The sequence below is a fragment of the Apium graveolens genome, chromosome 10 (genome assembly GCF_009905375.1).
Source record: "Apium graveolens cultivar Ventura chromosome 10, ASM990537v1, whole genome shotgun sequence".
NCBI classification, from domain to species: domain Eukaryota; kingdom Viridiplantae; phylum Streptophyta; class Magnoliopsida; order Apiales; family Apiaceae; genus Apium; species Apium graveolens.
Window position 1 is genome coordinate 116,090,866 of NC_133656.1, and position 14,894 is coordinate 116,105,759.

The 14,894-nt window shown below is 35.0% G+C and overlaps 3 protein-coding genes across 4 annotated transcripts; 1 reads left to right on the forward strand and 2 right to left on the reverse strand.

Annotated features, from left to right (window-relative positions):
* Nucleotides 1-6,030: 6,030 nt before the first annotated feature.
* Nucleotides 6,031-7,576, reverse strand: LOC141690881 (uncharacterized). The gene is made up of 5 exons (XM_074495637.1): nt 7,315-7,576; nt 6,831-7,191; nt 6,375-6,737; nt 6,236-6,293; nt 6,031-6,042 (listed from the first exon to the last, which is right to left on the reverse strand). The coding sequence occupies exons 1-5, from the start codon at nt 7,574-7,576 to the stop codon at nt 6,031-6,033; spliced, it is 1,056 nt and encodes a 351-aa protein (XP_074351738.1).
* Nucleotides 7,577-8,870: 1,294 nt separating this feature from the next.
* LOC141693386 (uncharacterized) lies at nt 8,871-11,449 on the forward strand. The gene is made up of 2 exons (XM_074498481.1): nt 8,871-9,129; nt 9,754-11,449. The coding sequence occupies exons 1-2, from the start codon at nt 9,106-9,108 to the stop codon at nt 11,227-11,229; spliced, it is 1,500 nt and encodes a 499-aa protein (XP_074354582.1). The 5' UTR covers nt 8,871-9,105; the 3' UTR covers nt 11,230-11,449.
* Nucleotides 11,450-12,572: 1,123 nt separating this feature from the next.
* LOC141692495 (uncharacterized) lies at nt 12,573-14,002 on the reverse strand. Of its 2 annotated transcripts, none has more exons than XM_074497361.1 (3): nt 13,715-14,002; nt 13,298-13,370; nt 12,573-12,874 (listed from the first exon to the last, which is right to left on the reverse strand). In XM_074497361.1, the coding sequence occupies exons 1-3, from the start codon at nt 13,916-13,918 to the stop codon at nt 12,741-12,743; spliced, it is 411 nt and encodes a 136-aa protein (XP_074353462.1). In that variant the 5' UTR covers nt 13,919-14,002; the 3' UTR covers nt 12,573-12,740. The 2 variants fall into 2 exon arrangements, with proteins under 2 accessions (XP_074353462.1, XP_074353461.1); XM_074497360.1 differs by having other exon boundaries at nt 13,676-13,998.
* Nucleotides 14,003-14,894: the final 892 nt, after the last annotated feature.

A 14,894-nucleotide genomic window follows, 5' to 3' on the forward strand; every position in this document is an offset into this window, starting at 1 on the left:
TATTCCTCCTTCTCAAGCAACTATGCAGTGAAATGGAGAATCTAATGTGCAAATTTTGGTGGCGGACATCAGGTAATATAACAAAAGGTATTCACTGGATGTCATGGGATCGTATGTGTGCGAAATAATCAGAAGGAGGGATGGGTTTCAGGAAGATGACAAATTTTAATCTAGCACTCTTGGGAAAGCAGGCCTGGAGATTAGTCACTAATCCCAACAGTTTAGTGGGCAAAATCTTTAAAGCAAAGTATTATCCTAAAGATAGTTTCTTATCAGCCAAACTTGGAGCTAACCCGAGTTATGTTTGGACATAAATACTGTATATTTTGCTAGGTTTTGCCAACTTATTTACAGTTTCTATAGTTCTGATAAGGCCCAACTAGCTAGTGAGTTGATTGAACCTTTTAAACTTGCTAAAAGGGCTTTCACTGACTTATTATCTACTGATAATAAGAGAGCTGTACTAAGACCCCTTCAAATTCCACAGTCAGTCAAACAGGTCTTAGTAAACTCCGACCCTCTCACATACAGTGCTATATTTCCTGATGTACAAACATCCCAACCTCAACCATCAACACCTACAACCAATCAACCACCTACCACTTCTCAACCTCAACCAACTCAACCTACCATCATAACATATTTCCAGCCAGCTCAATCATCTCAACCTCAACCATCAGTACCTACCATCAGAACTTCATCCTCCAGGCCTAAAAGAGCAAAATATGTTCCTAAATCTCCACCAAGGAGAAGAAGGATGATTCTTAGGGATGAATCTGATGATGAAGATGAGCAAGTCCAGGTTCAAGCATCCGAACCCGTGACAGTGGAAGTTGAAAAGGCCACTTCTCAGAAAGAAACTGAAGCTGAAAATTCTGATATTTTGAAGAGAAAAAGAACTTCAAGTTCTGATGCTAATCAAGCAACTCCTACACCATCCAGGAGATCAAAGAAACAGAGAGCAGAAAGGTATTTGGCACAACCTCCATCTGAGGATACTAATGAAGCTGAGGAAGGGGATCACGAATCTCTGATCTCAAAGCCAATAGTAATTGAATCTTTGCCACCTCCAACTCAGGCTGAAAAAACTGTTCAGGAAATAGTGATCACACCTCCTGTCTCTCCAGTTAAAGCAACAACAGTTGAAGATTCAGTATTAAGTCTTGAAATTGACATCCACATGCTGATCATTCCAACTGTGCTCTATCTGGAAGCTCCAACTATAGCTCATCCAACTATTGCTACTTCTCCTATCTTACAGGCTGAGGTACCAACAACTCCAATTCTGGAGATAAATTCTGATGCTCAGAATTTAGATGAAGTTACTGCAAAATCTCCTTCTGTTACACACACTCTTGTGTTGTCAGAAGATGAGGAGATGTTTGCAAGTTCTGGAGACAGTGCTCCAGTAAATGCTCCCATTCTTGGAAAGAAGGCACTGATTGAAAAATTTGTTGAACATGCTGCTCCTATTCCTTGGGAAGAAACTCACAGAGGAGTGGAGTGGACCAAAAAGTGGAATGAATCTGATTTCATTCCAAGCTCCAAAGTTCTGACAGAGCATATTGTAAAAGCTGATGAGCTGATGACAAATTCTGATTTCAAGACACAACTCAAAGTCACAGCTCTAAGTATCAAGTCTCTTCAAGGTCAACACTCCATCACTCATGAAAAAGTTGACAAACTTTTGGAAAAATCTGATAAGCTGGATATGGAGATCAAGCTGGATAAAAAGATGTTTATCAGACCTATTTCTGAGAAAGTTGAAGCTATAGAGAAGGTTCAAGAACAGCAACAGGCCCAAATTTCTGAGGTCCTGCAGAATCAAGCTTCTCAACAAGCTCAACTTAATGAAATTCAATCTTCAGTAGAACTTCTTCTCTCTCTCTCCTACTACCAGATGATTCCAAAAAGGGGGAGAAAGTAGTTAAGTCCAAATGCTCTAATACTCAAGTACTGAAGAAAAAGGATGACAACGGTGATGACCAGGGAAACCCAAGTAAGGGTCAAGGTCAAGGGCACAACAAAGTTACTTCAAGGAAACTAATTTCTGATTCAAGCAAATCTTCTACTCAAAAGAAGACAAATTCTGATGCGGTAAATACTCAAGCTTTGATAGCAAGTTCTGAAAATCAAAATCTGATATCAAGTTTTGATGTTCTGATTTAAAGAGGAAGTAAAGACTCTCAGAAGTTTTTGCAAACTCTAAAGCTCAAAGGAAAGCAGACTACTGTCTACTACAAAGATCCTAAAATTCAGACACTTGATGAAGAGATTGCTAGAAGACTATTTCTCAAGTATAATCCTGGAATAGATTTAGAGAATCTCAAGGAGGAAGAAGCTAGATTTGCAGCTGAAGTATAAAGCTTCTGATTCTAAGAAACCTCCAAGGCCTAAGGCAAAAGGCATTGTGAACAAGGAAAAGTCAAATTCTGCGGCTTCAAAGCCCATGACAAGATCACAGATTGGTCCCAAAGATAAAGGGAAAGGAAAAGTTAATGAACCAACAAAGCCACATGAGATGAAGATTCCTTAAATCCTGATGAAACATGTGTGCAAAATGGTTCAAGTTTATGATGATACTGCTGTAGAAGATGAAACTGTTCAAATTCTGAAAAGAAGGAAGATAACTGAAGAATCCAAGACAACCTCTGACAAAGCTCAAGTTGTTCAGAATGAAGAACAACAAGCTATAGAAGAAACATCAAATTCTGATCAAGTCATCAAGAAATCAACCTCTGATAGTGCTTAAGTTGATATAGACAAGATGAAAGTTGCTGATAAGAAGAAATTCCTATGGAAGAATGTCAAACCATCAGATCCAAAGAAAAGCCGATTATTATCTGATTTCATGACTGTTGGATTGAAAGCCAGAGAAGCAAGAGACAGAGCTGGACTAGATTCCGATGAAGCCAAAATCAAGACAGGAGTTGAAGTGCTTATAAGAGATCCATTCTTATTGAATGACAAAGCTCTTAAAAAAGTTACACAGACACACCTTGATAAGGTTATATCTGTTCAAGTGGTACTGGATGCTCATGATAAGTATAATTTCAAAGAAAATCTGATTCTATTTCTTGAAGATGGAAGAACATATCAAATGTCAGAATCAGATGTGCTGAACAAATCTTTGAAAGAACTTCAATTCTTTCATTATCTTTTAGAGATAAAGTCTGAGATTACCAGGAGATGGTCAAATTTCATTATGAAGACCATAAGGGATAAAGCAAGAATTTCTGGTTCAAGGGTTACAGAATTCATTCCAAATATAATTGAAGATGATGGAAGTGAAATTTCAATGAAGAAGGATTCTGCTAAACTTGAAGTCATTCTAAAAGAGAAATGTCTGTGCTATAATGAAGACTCTTCTCATCCAAAGGTGATAAGACTTGTTGATGGTTTGGAAAGAAACCATATCTCAGCACTTAGGACTGCAATCTAGCAGATTGGAAGTCAGAATGAAGAATTGAAGCAAGTCAAAGCTACAATAGCTCAAGTCTTGAGGAATAAAGAAGAAAATCTGATATCAAACTTTGTCAAGAATCACTTTGGATTCAGATTGACTCAGTGAGATTGGTAAAAGCTACAAGGACTATAAGTTGTAGTTAGTTGTCTTATTAAACTCTAATTACATTTGTACTTAAAATGTTTTTGACATCATCAAATCTATTAACTTGTATATTTTGCATAATTTACAAGTTGGGGGAGATTGTTAGATATATTTAAGATGTCATGTCTAATCTGATTTGTGTTTAGTTTTCAGAACCTAACAACAGGACTTATCAGGACTTACTGGAAATCAGAACTTACTGAAGTCAGAACTTAATATCAGAACTTAAGGCGCCAGAAGATATAAATCAGGACTTAAGTGCGGGAAGACTTCAGATAAGGAATGCAGCTGATTTACAGGATAAGATCTGGACTAAAGCAAAAGAAGATATGCATGAAGAGTTAGAGGACTAGAAGACTTGTAGAAGATACCTGATTGATATATTTTAGGAGACAGAATTATATTCCATATCAATAAAGAATATATCTTGTAACTGTGTACTATATAAACACAGCTTAGGGTTTACACTATAAGTGTTATCATTATCGAGAAGATTATACATTGTAACCTAGCAGCTCTTAGTGATATTGTCCATCACTAAGAGAGAACAACAATTCTATTGTAACAGAGTTTATTTGAATATACTTGATCTTTGTTACATACTTGTGTTGAAATCGATTTGATTGTATAAACACTATATTCATCCCCCTTCTATAGTATTGTGTGACCTAACAGTTGTCGGAATCCGCACTTCTCCACCGTAGTCTCTTTCTTCGCCCATTGCTACGACCATTACCTTGCCTTACTTGCAGATCTAAACTCCGAGTATATTTTTCAGCGATTAAACTTTAATTGATTGAATTCAGATCTAATGATTATATTTTAAATATTAGTGAAAATTTTTCTTTTTGATGTGTGGTAGTGGTGAAGCTTGTGTGATGGTGGAGTATTGGTGATGTTATTGTGGTGGTAAAAATTGTCGGTGGTGTTTGGAGTATTTAATAAAGTAATTTTAATGTGAATTGATAGTGATTAGTGATGATTTATGATGATGTGGTGGTGATTATGTTGGTATAGTGGTCGGAGTTGGTGAATATGATCGGATCTAGTGGTAAATGATAATAGTTGAATCTGGTGATTTTCGGTTGACAGTGATGATTTTTTATTTTCTGGTGATAGTTTTTGATTTTGCGATGGTAATTTTTGATTTGATGATTTTGTCGGTGATGATTTTTTGGTAATAAAGTAATTTTAGTGTGAATTGATAGTAATTTTTGTCGGTGATGATTTTTTGGTGGTGGTTTAAATTGGTGGTGTTCGGAAATGAAGGTCGGCGGTGGTTGGAAATGGCAGGTGATAGGATTAGAAATAAGATGGTAATAAAATATTTTAATATTAAAAATTAATGTATGGTGAATAGGTTATATAAATAATAAAAATGAGTGATTAGGATCGGTTCTTATATATGGGTTGTCATTTGAGCGCGACCGTCCATTCTACTTCTTTCGTGCATATATTTAAATTTAAACCCATGTATCATCACTCTGATCTAATCTTAATTGCAAATCCCGAACTCAAAATTTTTTGTTAAAAATTTGCTTGGGTGGGCATGCAATTGATTTTGTTAAACATAATGAAAAAGGACTATTGGACTACTGGTATTCATGATATTTTTTTAGAACGAACGGAAAAGTCCATTCAAGCTTATTTTAAACCAGCTTATCTATATTATATTATAATAGACGAAATATTAAAAGTTTGGTAGTCGGTCGGTCGGTACTTGCTAAAATTACTTAATTACCCTTATTTAATTGTTCTACACCAGTTTCAATTCTATTTTATATCGAATTCTATATCACTATAATTTATATTTAAATTCAAATTCTTCTACCAATTTAAATTTTAATTCATATTGAGTTTATCATTCTAATTTGTTACTTCAAGCTAAATTAAATTTAAACAAACTAAATATAATTCTTAAAATTTGGTTGATATATAATGTGACTCGGGTTAAGATAAAATAATAATACTATCAATCCTTCTAAAAAATTCTACCAATAAACTTGGATAAATAAAATAATATATTGACAATCCTTCTAAAAATTACGATCACCTCGATCACCATAATATTATTGTCAATAAAATAATATATTGACATCACCGACATCAACATCGGTTGCTAAACAACATAGACATCGGCCAAAAACCGATGTCTATTGATATTTTTCTTGTAGTGTATATGGGTTGTCATTTGATCGCGACCGTTTATTCTACTTCTTTCGTGTATATATTTAAATTAAAACCCATGTATCATCACTCTGATCTAATCATAATTGTAAATCCCGAACTCGAAATATTTTGTTAAAAATTTGCTTGGGTGGGCATGCATTTGATTTTGTTAAACATAATGAAAAAGGAGTACTGGTATTTATGATATTTTTTTAGAACGAACGAAAAAGTCCATTCAAGCTTATTTTAAACTAGCTTATAATCTGAAATAAACAAAAACAAGAAAAGGAAAACAAAATGAACTTTAGTCTTCTCGCTAGGTAATGGTATAAGCCCGACATCAGTATAGTGGTTGCGTTACTCTCTTCTTGCGAGGGTGATCGAAATCGGTTTCCATCCATCCGGAAAAGGCCAAATCCATCCCTTTGCGAGTATCAGATTCATGATTTGTTGTACTCTCCCCAGACGAAAGTTATGCAAACATAAATTTCTCAGTTTAAGACATGCTTCAAACCTGCATTCCAATTTTATGAATGTAATAATCAAATTACGCGTAAAAGTTAAAATACGTAAAAAAAATGGTGACATAAATAACCTGCATTCAGAAATAGTCATTTCGATACGACCATCTGATGAACTTAGGAAGCTCTCTATGAAGTCCCATGTAGCCTTTGAGTACTGATCCTCGCGGCCACCCTCAGGGTTCACACACTCCCATAGGTACCCATTTCTGGGTAAATAGAGTGATAGGTCACCGAGATTTTGGGACTCTATCATGTCATGTTTAAGTTCATAATTCAGAGCTTCTTCTACATCAAAATTACGATCACCTCGATCACCATAACGAATGAAGTCTTGTATGTTTTCTTTCGTTGGGATCATCTTCTCCTCTTTCAAGTAGTGCAAAGCAACGCTCACACTTTTGTATTTGGAAGGAGGTTGACATTCTTCTTCATTTCTATATTTGGACATAGAAACTTTTTGTCATTCATTAAATTCAATATTTCTTTGTCGTCTTAAATGATCGTTGAAACTGTCAATATTCTCTAACATGTCACTATTGCGATTTGGAGTAAACAAAATCGGGATGGGAAATGCATTTCGGTTCATCCGGACTGCACCTTGGGCTTGACCCAGCAACCTTTTCGGGTGAGATTCACCAGAGGCAATTGGAAAGTCTCCGGAAAGAAGGCTTGTCCAGTTCCATACACTTTTCGCACTAGGAAAGAGTGCATCACATAAATTCGCGGGATGAGCTAGCAATATATCATATCCCCGCATACTAAATTGTTGAAGGGCAAAGGAGAAATCCTTTTTCCCGCAAATTAACAGATAATATGCAGGAGCTGGATTATCGATTGCCCAGGACAACATATCGACTAACATTTTCTTGTCCCGATCATCCTTAAGACCTGTGCACGAACAAATATATCGACGAACACAAAATTTAAATCAGCAAACAATTATTTAGACAATAGTAAATGGAAGGAAAAATGAATGCATTAAATTTTAGTGCAAAAATCGATCATGTATACCTGCAGGGACATGGCAGAGAGAGATGCCAGTGCTTTCGAGAGCTCCTCGGATCAAAGAAGGAAGCCGAGTAGTGTCTACATAGGCAGAGAAAGAAACAGGTCCACAATAGTTGATTTTCTGCAAGGCTATTTTGATATTCTCCGTTATAACATCGATACCAAATTCTTTGGGAACTTCACACTCCTCCATATCCCACCACACTGATATTTTCGTAGCATTGTACTTCCCCCTGACCGTCGAGATTGCGCTATCACTTGCCATTGAAGATTACTTGAAGGTAATTATAAAAGTTGATGTTATGCTTTTCTTAATCTGTGAAATGAAAGAGCTGCTAAAACAATTTATGAAATAAAAACAAAGTTGAGGGAGTATATATAAGGACCCTGCAGATATTAGGATAATCTGAAAAATCTAAATAATATCCTTATAATTATGGATTTTTATTTATGATATCAAATTGATATTGACGCGGATTGTAATATATACCGATATATTCCATCTGTCCCAAATCTTTTATTTTATTTGACTTTTAGCAATCAAATTGACTGAAATTTGATTAATAGATTCACGCCATCTTTTTATAATCTACAAAATTCGAAATGTACATCTTAAAGTTGATTAAATAAACTTTGTGATGATATAATTTTTTAATATTTGGTCAAACTTTGGTTGATTTAATCATTAAAAATCAAACAAGACAAAAGATTTGCAACAAAGGACTATGAATTTTTCATATATTTTTATTTTACGAATTGCAAATCTTATTTCGAATCAAGTATACTACTCTATGTCACTATTTCATTCTTGTAAACTTAAAAACCACAGAGGTGCATTTGGTTGAATGGATTTAAAATTTGACAAAATAACTCAAGTTATCATGATTTTGAAACTAATTCTTAAACATGAGAACTCGGAATGCCAGGTTGGTTTACTTGTGTTAACCATATTTAGGTCTCATATGTTGAGATTGCCATATGTTGAGATTGCATGACAATGTGATATACTTGTTTCTTGATTAAGAACATCATGTCAATGGGTGCAGATATAATTTTATGAAAATTAGTTCATTTTTGTATAAACAGGAAAAATGCATAATTTTTTTCGCCCTAAGCATGTAAACGGAAAGATAGGCGGATTCTTCTTTTACGTGCCCTAAGTACGGAAAAGGTTACATACATTTAATTATTAGCGAATATTATTCGAAAAAAGAAAATATGCTATTTTTCGTCATAAAAGCGCTAGTTAAAATATGCGATTTTTTTCGTCATAAACGCATAAGTTGAGTCAATTTTAGTTGAGTATTAACCAAATTAAGGAGTAAAATGTAAAATTTCAGTAATTTTATTCTGGCACAAATGCTATTATATCAGGTTTATACAGAATTTAGAGCTTCAAAAACATATTTAAAAAACAGTCAAAACCATATATAATAAGCTAACTAAATATATAAGTGGATTTGTTTTATGCCTCATTCTACGTACAAATCCTCACTTTTATATGTGTAATTTTTTTTTTACTACTAATTGTATAGTTGGGCTTTCAAATTATAGCCAACTAACTTTCCCTCCACCTATAACAACGAACCTACACATACATGTATATATACAGACAGAGAGATATGACGTGAACAAGAATCTGGAGAGAGAGAGAGGTTACTCAGAGAGATAAGTTCAAGAAAGCTGCGAGAGAGAGAGATTACTGCGAGAGATAAGTTCAAGAAAGTTGCAAAACAGAGAGCGAGAGAGAGAGAGAAAAGATTACTGAGAGAGAGAAGTTGAAGAAAGTTGCAAATGTCGAATCGAATCAGTAATACGGTAATGCATCTCTTCTTGTGTGTCAATATCGATTGTTTCTGGTGCATTTGTGTATCAGTTCTTGATTTTTTCATAAGAACTGTTATTCTCTGTTTTCTAGTATCTGTTTTTGGTTTTGTCAAGAATGTATCTATATATGACTCCTTCATGTTTCTTGTAAAAGTTCTCTTAGGGCTAGGAGTCTGTAAAAACTCCCAGTAATGTATTTGTTTCCGCGTAATTTTTTCGTGATTTGTTTACAGAATTCCATTTTTGATTGTTACCGGTAAGTTCTTGATTCTTTCTTTACCCTGTTCTTTGGTGTGTATTGTTAGTTTTTTCAACTCCCTGATCAAGAAAATGTACATTGTTAATTCATGGTATAAATGTTAGAGTATGGCCTTGTTTGTTTGGAAATTAGCGGTTTGGGAAAAGATTAACATATATTTTTGCATGTTTGTTTATGGTGTATATTGGTAGAGTGTATGTAGATAACTTAAGTATTTGAATCTTTAGTCTTGTTTTTAAGAATCTTTAATTTTCGTGATCAATGATTGAATGATATTGATCCACACTATGTTAGAATCAGAGACTTCTGTGTGTTAATAATTCAGAATGACGATTTTCGGGTTCATGTTGCTTTAGGTTGGATTTGCAAGACGCGGGGAGGGATTTTTTAAAGCTACAGACTGGGCAAATGAATTAGGTGGTACTACAATTCTGGAGCAAAGTGTATTTCGCAATTGCTTGTCCTTAGGTTGTCAGCCAGCTATTGATGTAGTTGTGATTTACAATCCGGAAACTAACATTCCAAATGGATTTGGATTTGTTTCCGATGAGAGAAACAAAGACCCTCAAGGAACTGGAGGAACCTTCAGAACCAATGAGGCCACTTCCACTAGGCTCAGGAATGCACTGTTTCGTCTTGTTAATGCCCTTAGGCATAGGCATACTGGTAATCATCCGTCTCAGAACTTACCCAGAAATTTAGTCAGATATATTCGGTATCAGCTGCCCTCTCCTCTTAGAGAGCACGAGTTCTCAGACTACTTTAATAATTTCCCACCCTGTGATTTCAGTTTAATCACACTTTTTGAGAATAGGCCATGTGGTTTCGGGATTTTAGAGAGTACTCCTCCTCGTGGTTCTTACTTAAATGAGTATAAAGGGATAATTGAGGAGCTGAAGAGGACAGTATATGATGGATTAGCTGGAGCTTCTGGAAGGTATTTAGGCCGAGGAGTAACTGGAAGTAGGATGACCCACAGTGGGCGACAGCAGAGGGGTCAAAGAGGAAGAGGTTCTGCAGCATCTGAAGAGATTTTCTATAGACCCCTAAACACCTCTTGTTTTCAACTTACAGCCCCATCTTGGGCTCGCTTGCAGAGTGGTTTTCAAATTGTTCCAAGCTGTGTCGTTAGTTCTTCTGAAGTTATGGGCCGATCTCTAGGTGGAAGCCCTTTTGGTGGCTACCCGAATTCAACACAACAGCCAGGAAGTGTAAATGTGAGGCAGCCACAGCCCTTTCCTCAGCCACAGCCCTTCCCTCAGCCACAGTCCATCCTTCATTCTCAACCTCGGGCTGAGGTGATTCCCCGTATAAACAGCCCATCTGGTGCTCAGTCTTCGAGTGGAATTATGGGTGAGTTTTCAGGTAACAGACTTGCTGGCCAACAAGAGACCAATCAATGGCCAGGAAGTACACTTTCCTTCTTTCCTTATCAACCAACAGGTGGAGTGATGCAGAGCCATCAGCAAGGAAGTGGAAACCTTTTTGTTGGCTACTCGAATTCAACACAGCAGCCAGGAAGTATAAATGTTTCTGAGCAGTCACATAGTGTGATGCAGCCCCAGTCATATTCCTTCTTTCATATTCAACCGACAGATAGGGTGATACGTCAGCCAGAGCCTTCCATGCATCTTCAAAGTACACCTGAGCCGATTTCCAATGCTGCTACAAACACAACCAGCGGTTCTTTTGGAGCTACAGAACAGTTTTCCGGTGGGAGCCTTGCTGGTGGCCAACCAACTACTAGTATATGGTCAAGACCTGTTGGTACAAACAGGCGTGTTCAGAATAGAGATGCAGTATACCCTCCTGAACAGGACACGTGGAAGTAGATGTAAATCGTAATGGGCAGCATGAGTGCTTGATTAGCAAGACATATTACTTAAAGTACTAATTTTTTTTCTTGATGTCACCAGGAGGGATGATAGCTAGTAAGGTCAGGAAACTGTAGATTGCTAGTCACTAATCCGACTTTCATTGCACTGTATGCTATTTTTTAAATTTCTGATCATTCTTTAGTTTCTGGTTGTTAAAATCTATAATATTGCTGATTTGCTGAAAGCAAAGGCACCAAAATTTCGTGCCTGACAGAAGAGTTGCAGAATCACATACACTTTTAAAACATAGATGATTCAGCTCGACTCAAAATTGGCGATATGTCTTTTAAAACTGACAGAATCGGTTTCTCATGTACCTTGCTATCAGTTGGTTTAACAAGTACATTGCATCTGTTTCACTATAGATCAATAGTTGAACTATACGAGAATTATACATATGAAATATTACATGAACATAATAAAAATGCACTAACAGAGATTTTAGCCATATGTGTAACTGTAACCTGTCAGACGAAAACACATTTTGGACCAAAAAAGCATGAGGATTCATAATTTTGTCAAACCAAACAATTCTTCTAATAATCTTATTCTTTCAAACTAACAATTAGCTACTATAAAATTGGGCGCCTGTCATAACTACAGTATTCAAATTAAAGAATATCATAACCAAAATGTGACAATGTATATATATATATATCTGCAGTATCATTGCTAGATATCTTGTTTTACATTTACATGTATCATTAAAGGTTAAGAAAGTAACCACATCAAGAACCCATCAAATCTCAGAATAGGACATCAGAGCATAGGTCATGCCCAGACCAGTAGCAATACCACCCAACAAATTACATATGATACTAAAATTTGATCACTCTCCATTATTTCATTGGAGGTTCCCCTTTCTTGCAATGTCATGGCACTCAAATTTGATCACTCTCCAACACAAATAGCTCTAGCACCACATCCTCCCTTTCTCCCTCATGGAACCACCAAAAATTCCTAACAGACACAAACTACACAATTACATATGGGTACGATGCAAGGGATCCGATGCACAATCATCAAGTTCCAACCGAAGAACATGTCGGAAAACAATTAGAAGTTTATGGCAAGACAAAATATGTATACCAAACCATTAACATCAACCATGTTAAACAATCGACCGCAATTTTAATATCGACCCTAAATTATTCAACATTAACCAAGCCAAGAAGTCTCAACAGGTCATTGGCCATGCCGATACCTCTCTCCTCCTTAAAATAGAGGATGAGGATTCAAGTCATAGCGGAGGGAATGTATGCGTGAGTATTTAAAACAAATTACCGTACCCCAAAAAGGAAAAGGTCAAATAATTAATAACATTAGAGCATCAAGTCGCAAATTTTATTCCAAATTGTCAACGTCAATACCATACATAGAGACATTAAGTTTTCATAAATAAACAGTTCAATAGCATCCATGGAATTGTTGCCAAATCCAGAAATTGGATAAAGGCACGAGTCCAGCTATGTTACAAAGTATGTATCCTCAGGAGGGTTCACTGGATCTTCCTTGTTCCCAGATTGCAACTGAGCTAGTCTAAGCCGCTTTGCACGCTTCCTCCATAGCTTTTCAGCTGCAGCACGAGGGTCCACCGAACCTATGTACATTCGGAAGACCAAAAACATTATTGAAACTTTGTCAAAAGTGCAGTATCATTATAGAAATTTAAACAAATAAGTTTTTACACAGTTTATAAAATGCAGAGCACGGGGTAATACTAGTTATATTGCCATTGAAAGAGGTATTGTGCTTAATGAATTGGCAATGGTGTGATAGAACAAGCATATAGGATGCACGTGTATGCTACTGTAGAGAAAAATGGCTATGCGTCGTAATACAGAGGAGTGTAACAAAGGTCATGACTTTATGCTCTCTCGCCTTGGTTTGATTCTTAAAAAAAGGTGTACACATAATTTCCAACAATTAGCATAGCTAACAAATTGTAAAGTGAGTAGATAAATAAACAGAGGCAATGAATATAGAAGAAAGAAGATGATAATCTGTGGGACAAGGTGGTTACCTGCTCGTCTATCAATAAGCATCCATCTTGCATACGAACCATAACTTGGCCAAATTATGGGCTTTCTTTGAGTCTGCAAATGCAAAATTACAAGAGAATATTTTGTGTCAGTTGATGGTAAGCAGGGGGGATAGTTTTTAAACAAGAGTCATAGGCTTATCAGACATGAAAAAAGAAAATAATAATAATAATAATAATAATAATAAGATTACAATACAATAAACAAATTGAATAGATTAAGCAGGCAGCAGCTCGAAAAAAGGGTTATACATGCATACATACATACAAGCAACAAAACATGAGGAACAACAAACAATTGAGAGTATATATGTATGTATGTATATTTGTTAGTGAATTAACAAAACATATGATACTGACGGGAGCAGTTGTGGTGAGAGAAACATCAAAATCGAATACTTTGGCTTGGGACTCTGGATCGGGTTGCACAAGCCTCTCGCCTTGGGACTCTGGATCGGGTTGCACACGCCTGAATTTATATATGATACTCGGGGGAGCAGTTTCGGTGACAGGAACTTCAAATTCGAATACTTTCCCTTTGGAATCTGGATCGGGTTGCACACGCCTTTCGTTTCCATTACTTGCTTCCTTCTCCTCCTCCATCAGCGTGTAGGATGTTTGTGATAAATAATAACCCTATTATACCTCAACTAACTACCCCCTGGGACTACTTATTCCTCTCACAACTATTTTATCCCCCTCCTTTATATGCATGTATATATTTGAAAAAATATAATTTTATATTTGGTTTTTCTTTTACAAATACAACTCCTTGCAAATTTGTTTTTTCCTCTGCTGCTCCAAATTTTAAAATTTAAATTATATGTTAACTAAAAATCACATTTCAATAATGTATATTACATATTTTTATCTGTATCATATACACATAATTAATTAACTATATTAGCTTTAATTAAAGTTTTATGAGTATTTTACAAAAAAAATAATAAATATTAACGATTTATAATTCAAAATAGTTGCCGCTCAAATTATATATACATGTACGTCTAGTAAGTTTAAGAATGACAGCAAGGGAAATAATGGGTCCAGAGGCGATAAAATACTAAGAGTATCTTCAAGATTATTAGCTATATTCATTAGTTAAAGTAAAATAAAATAAATATTATGTAAAATTTGTTAAACCTGTAAGCAATTTTATTTTAATGGCATTAGCTAAAATAATTAGCTATATTTGAAAAGAGTTTTATTGTTATTTTTAAATTTCAAAAATTATATTAAATGATTTTTTTAACATATATAGTCGTGAATAAATTATTAATAACCAACTAATTATTATTTTAGTGAATACAAGTGAAATTAAAATATTAAATTAATTAAACATATTTAAGGATATTATTCTTATAATATAAATATCAGAAGAATTAGTTAAGATTATTATGTTCATATATTATAAAATATTTAACTAATTTTATTATTACATTAGTTTATTAATAATTTTAAAATTATAAAATATATATTAAAATTATTATATAAGTATTTAGTGAAATTTGGTTAATAATGAAAAAAGTTACAGTTTTTTATAAAACAATCCCACTTTTCACATTATAGAATTAAAATA

Coding starts and splice junctions, on each gene's coding strand:
- LOC141690881 (XM_074495637.1), bottom strand. CDS start 7,576: ATGGCAAGTGATAGCGCAATCTCGACGGTCAGGGGGAAGTACAATGCT. Junction 7,192..7,314: donor TCTCTGCCATGTCCCTGCAG/GTATACATGATC, acceptor GTTCGTGCACAG/GTCTTAAGGATGATCGGGAC. Junction 6,738..6,830: donor CCAAATCGCAATAGTGACAT/GTTAGAGAATAT, acceptor GTCCAAATATAG/AAATGAAGAAGAATGTCAAC.
- LOC141693386 (XM_074498481.1), top strand. CDS start 9,106: ATGTCGAATCGAATCAGTAATACG. Junction 9,130..9,753: donor CGAATCGAATCAGTAATACG/GTAATGCATCTC, acceptor ATGTTGCTTTAG/GTTGGATTTGCAAGACGCGG.
- LOC141692495 (XM_074497360.1), bottom strand. CDS start 13,918: ATGGAGGAGGAGAAGGAAGCAAGTAATGGAAACGAAAGGCGTGTGCAA. Junction 13,371..13,675: donor CTCTCACCACAACTGCTCCC/GTCAGTATCATA, acceptor TTGCATTTGCAG/ACTCAAAGAAAGCCCATAAT. Junction 12,875..13,297: donor GCTTATTGATAGACGAGCAG/GTAACCACCTTG, acceptor GAATGTACATAG/GTTCGGTGGACCCTCGTGCT.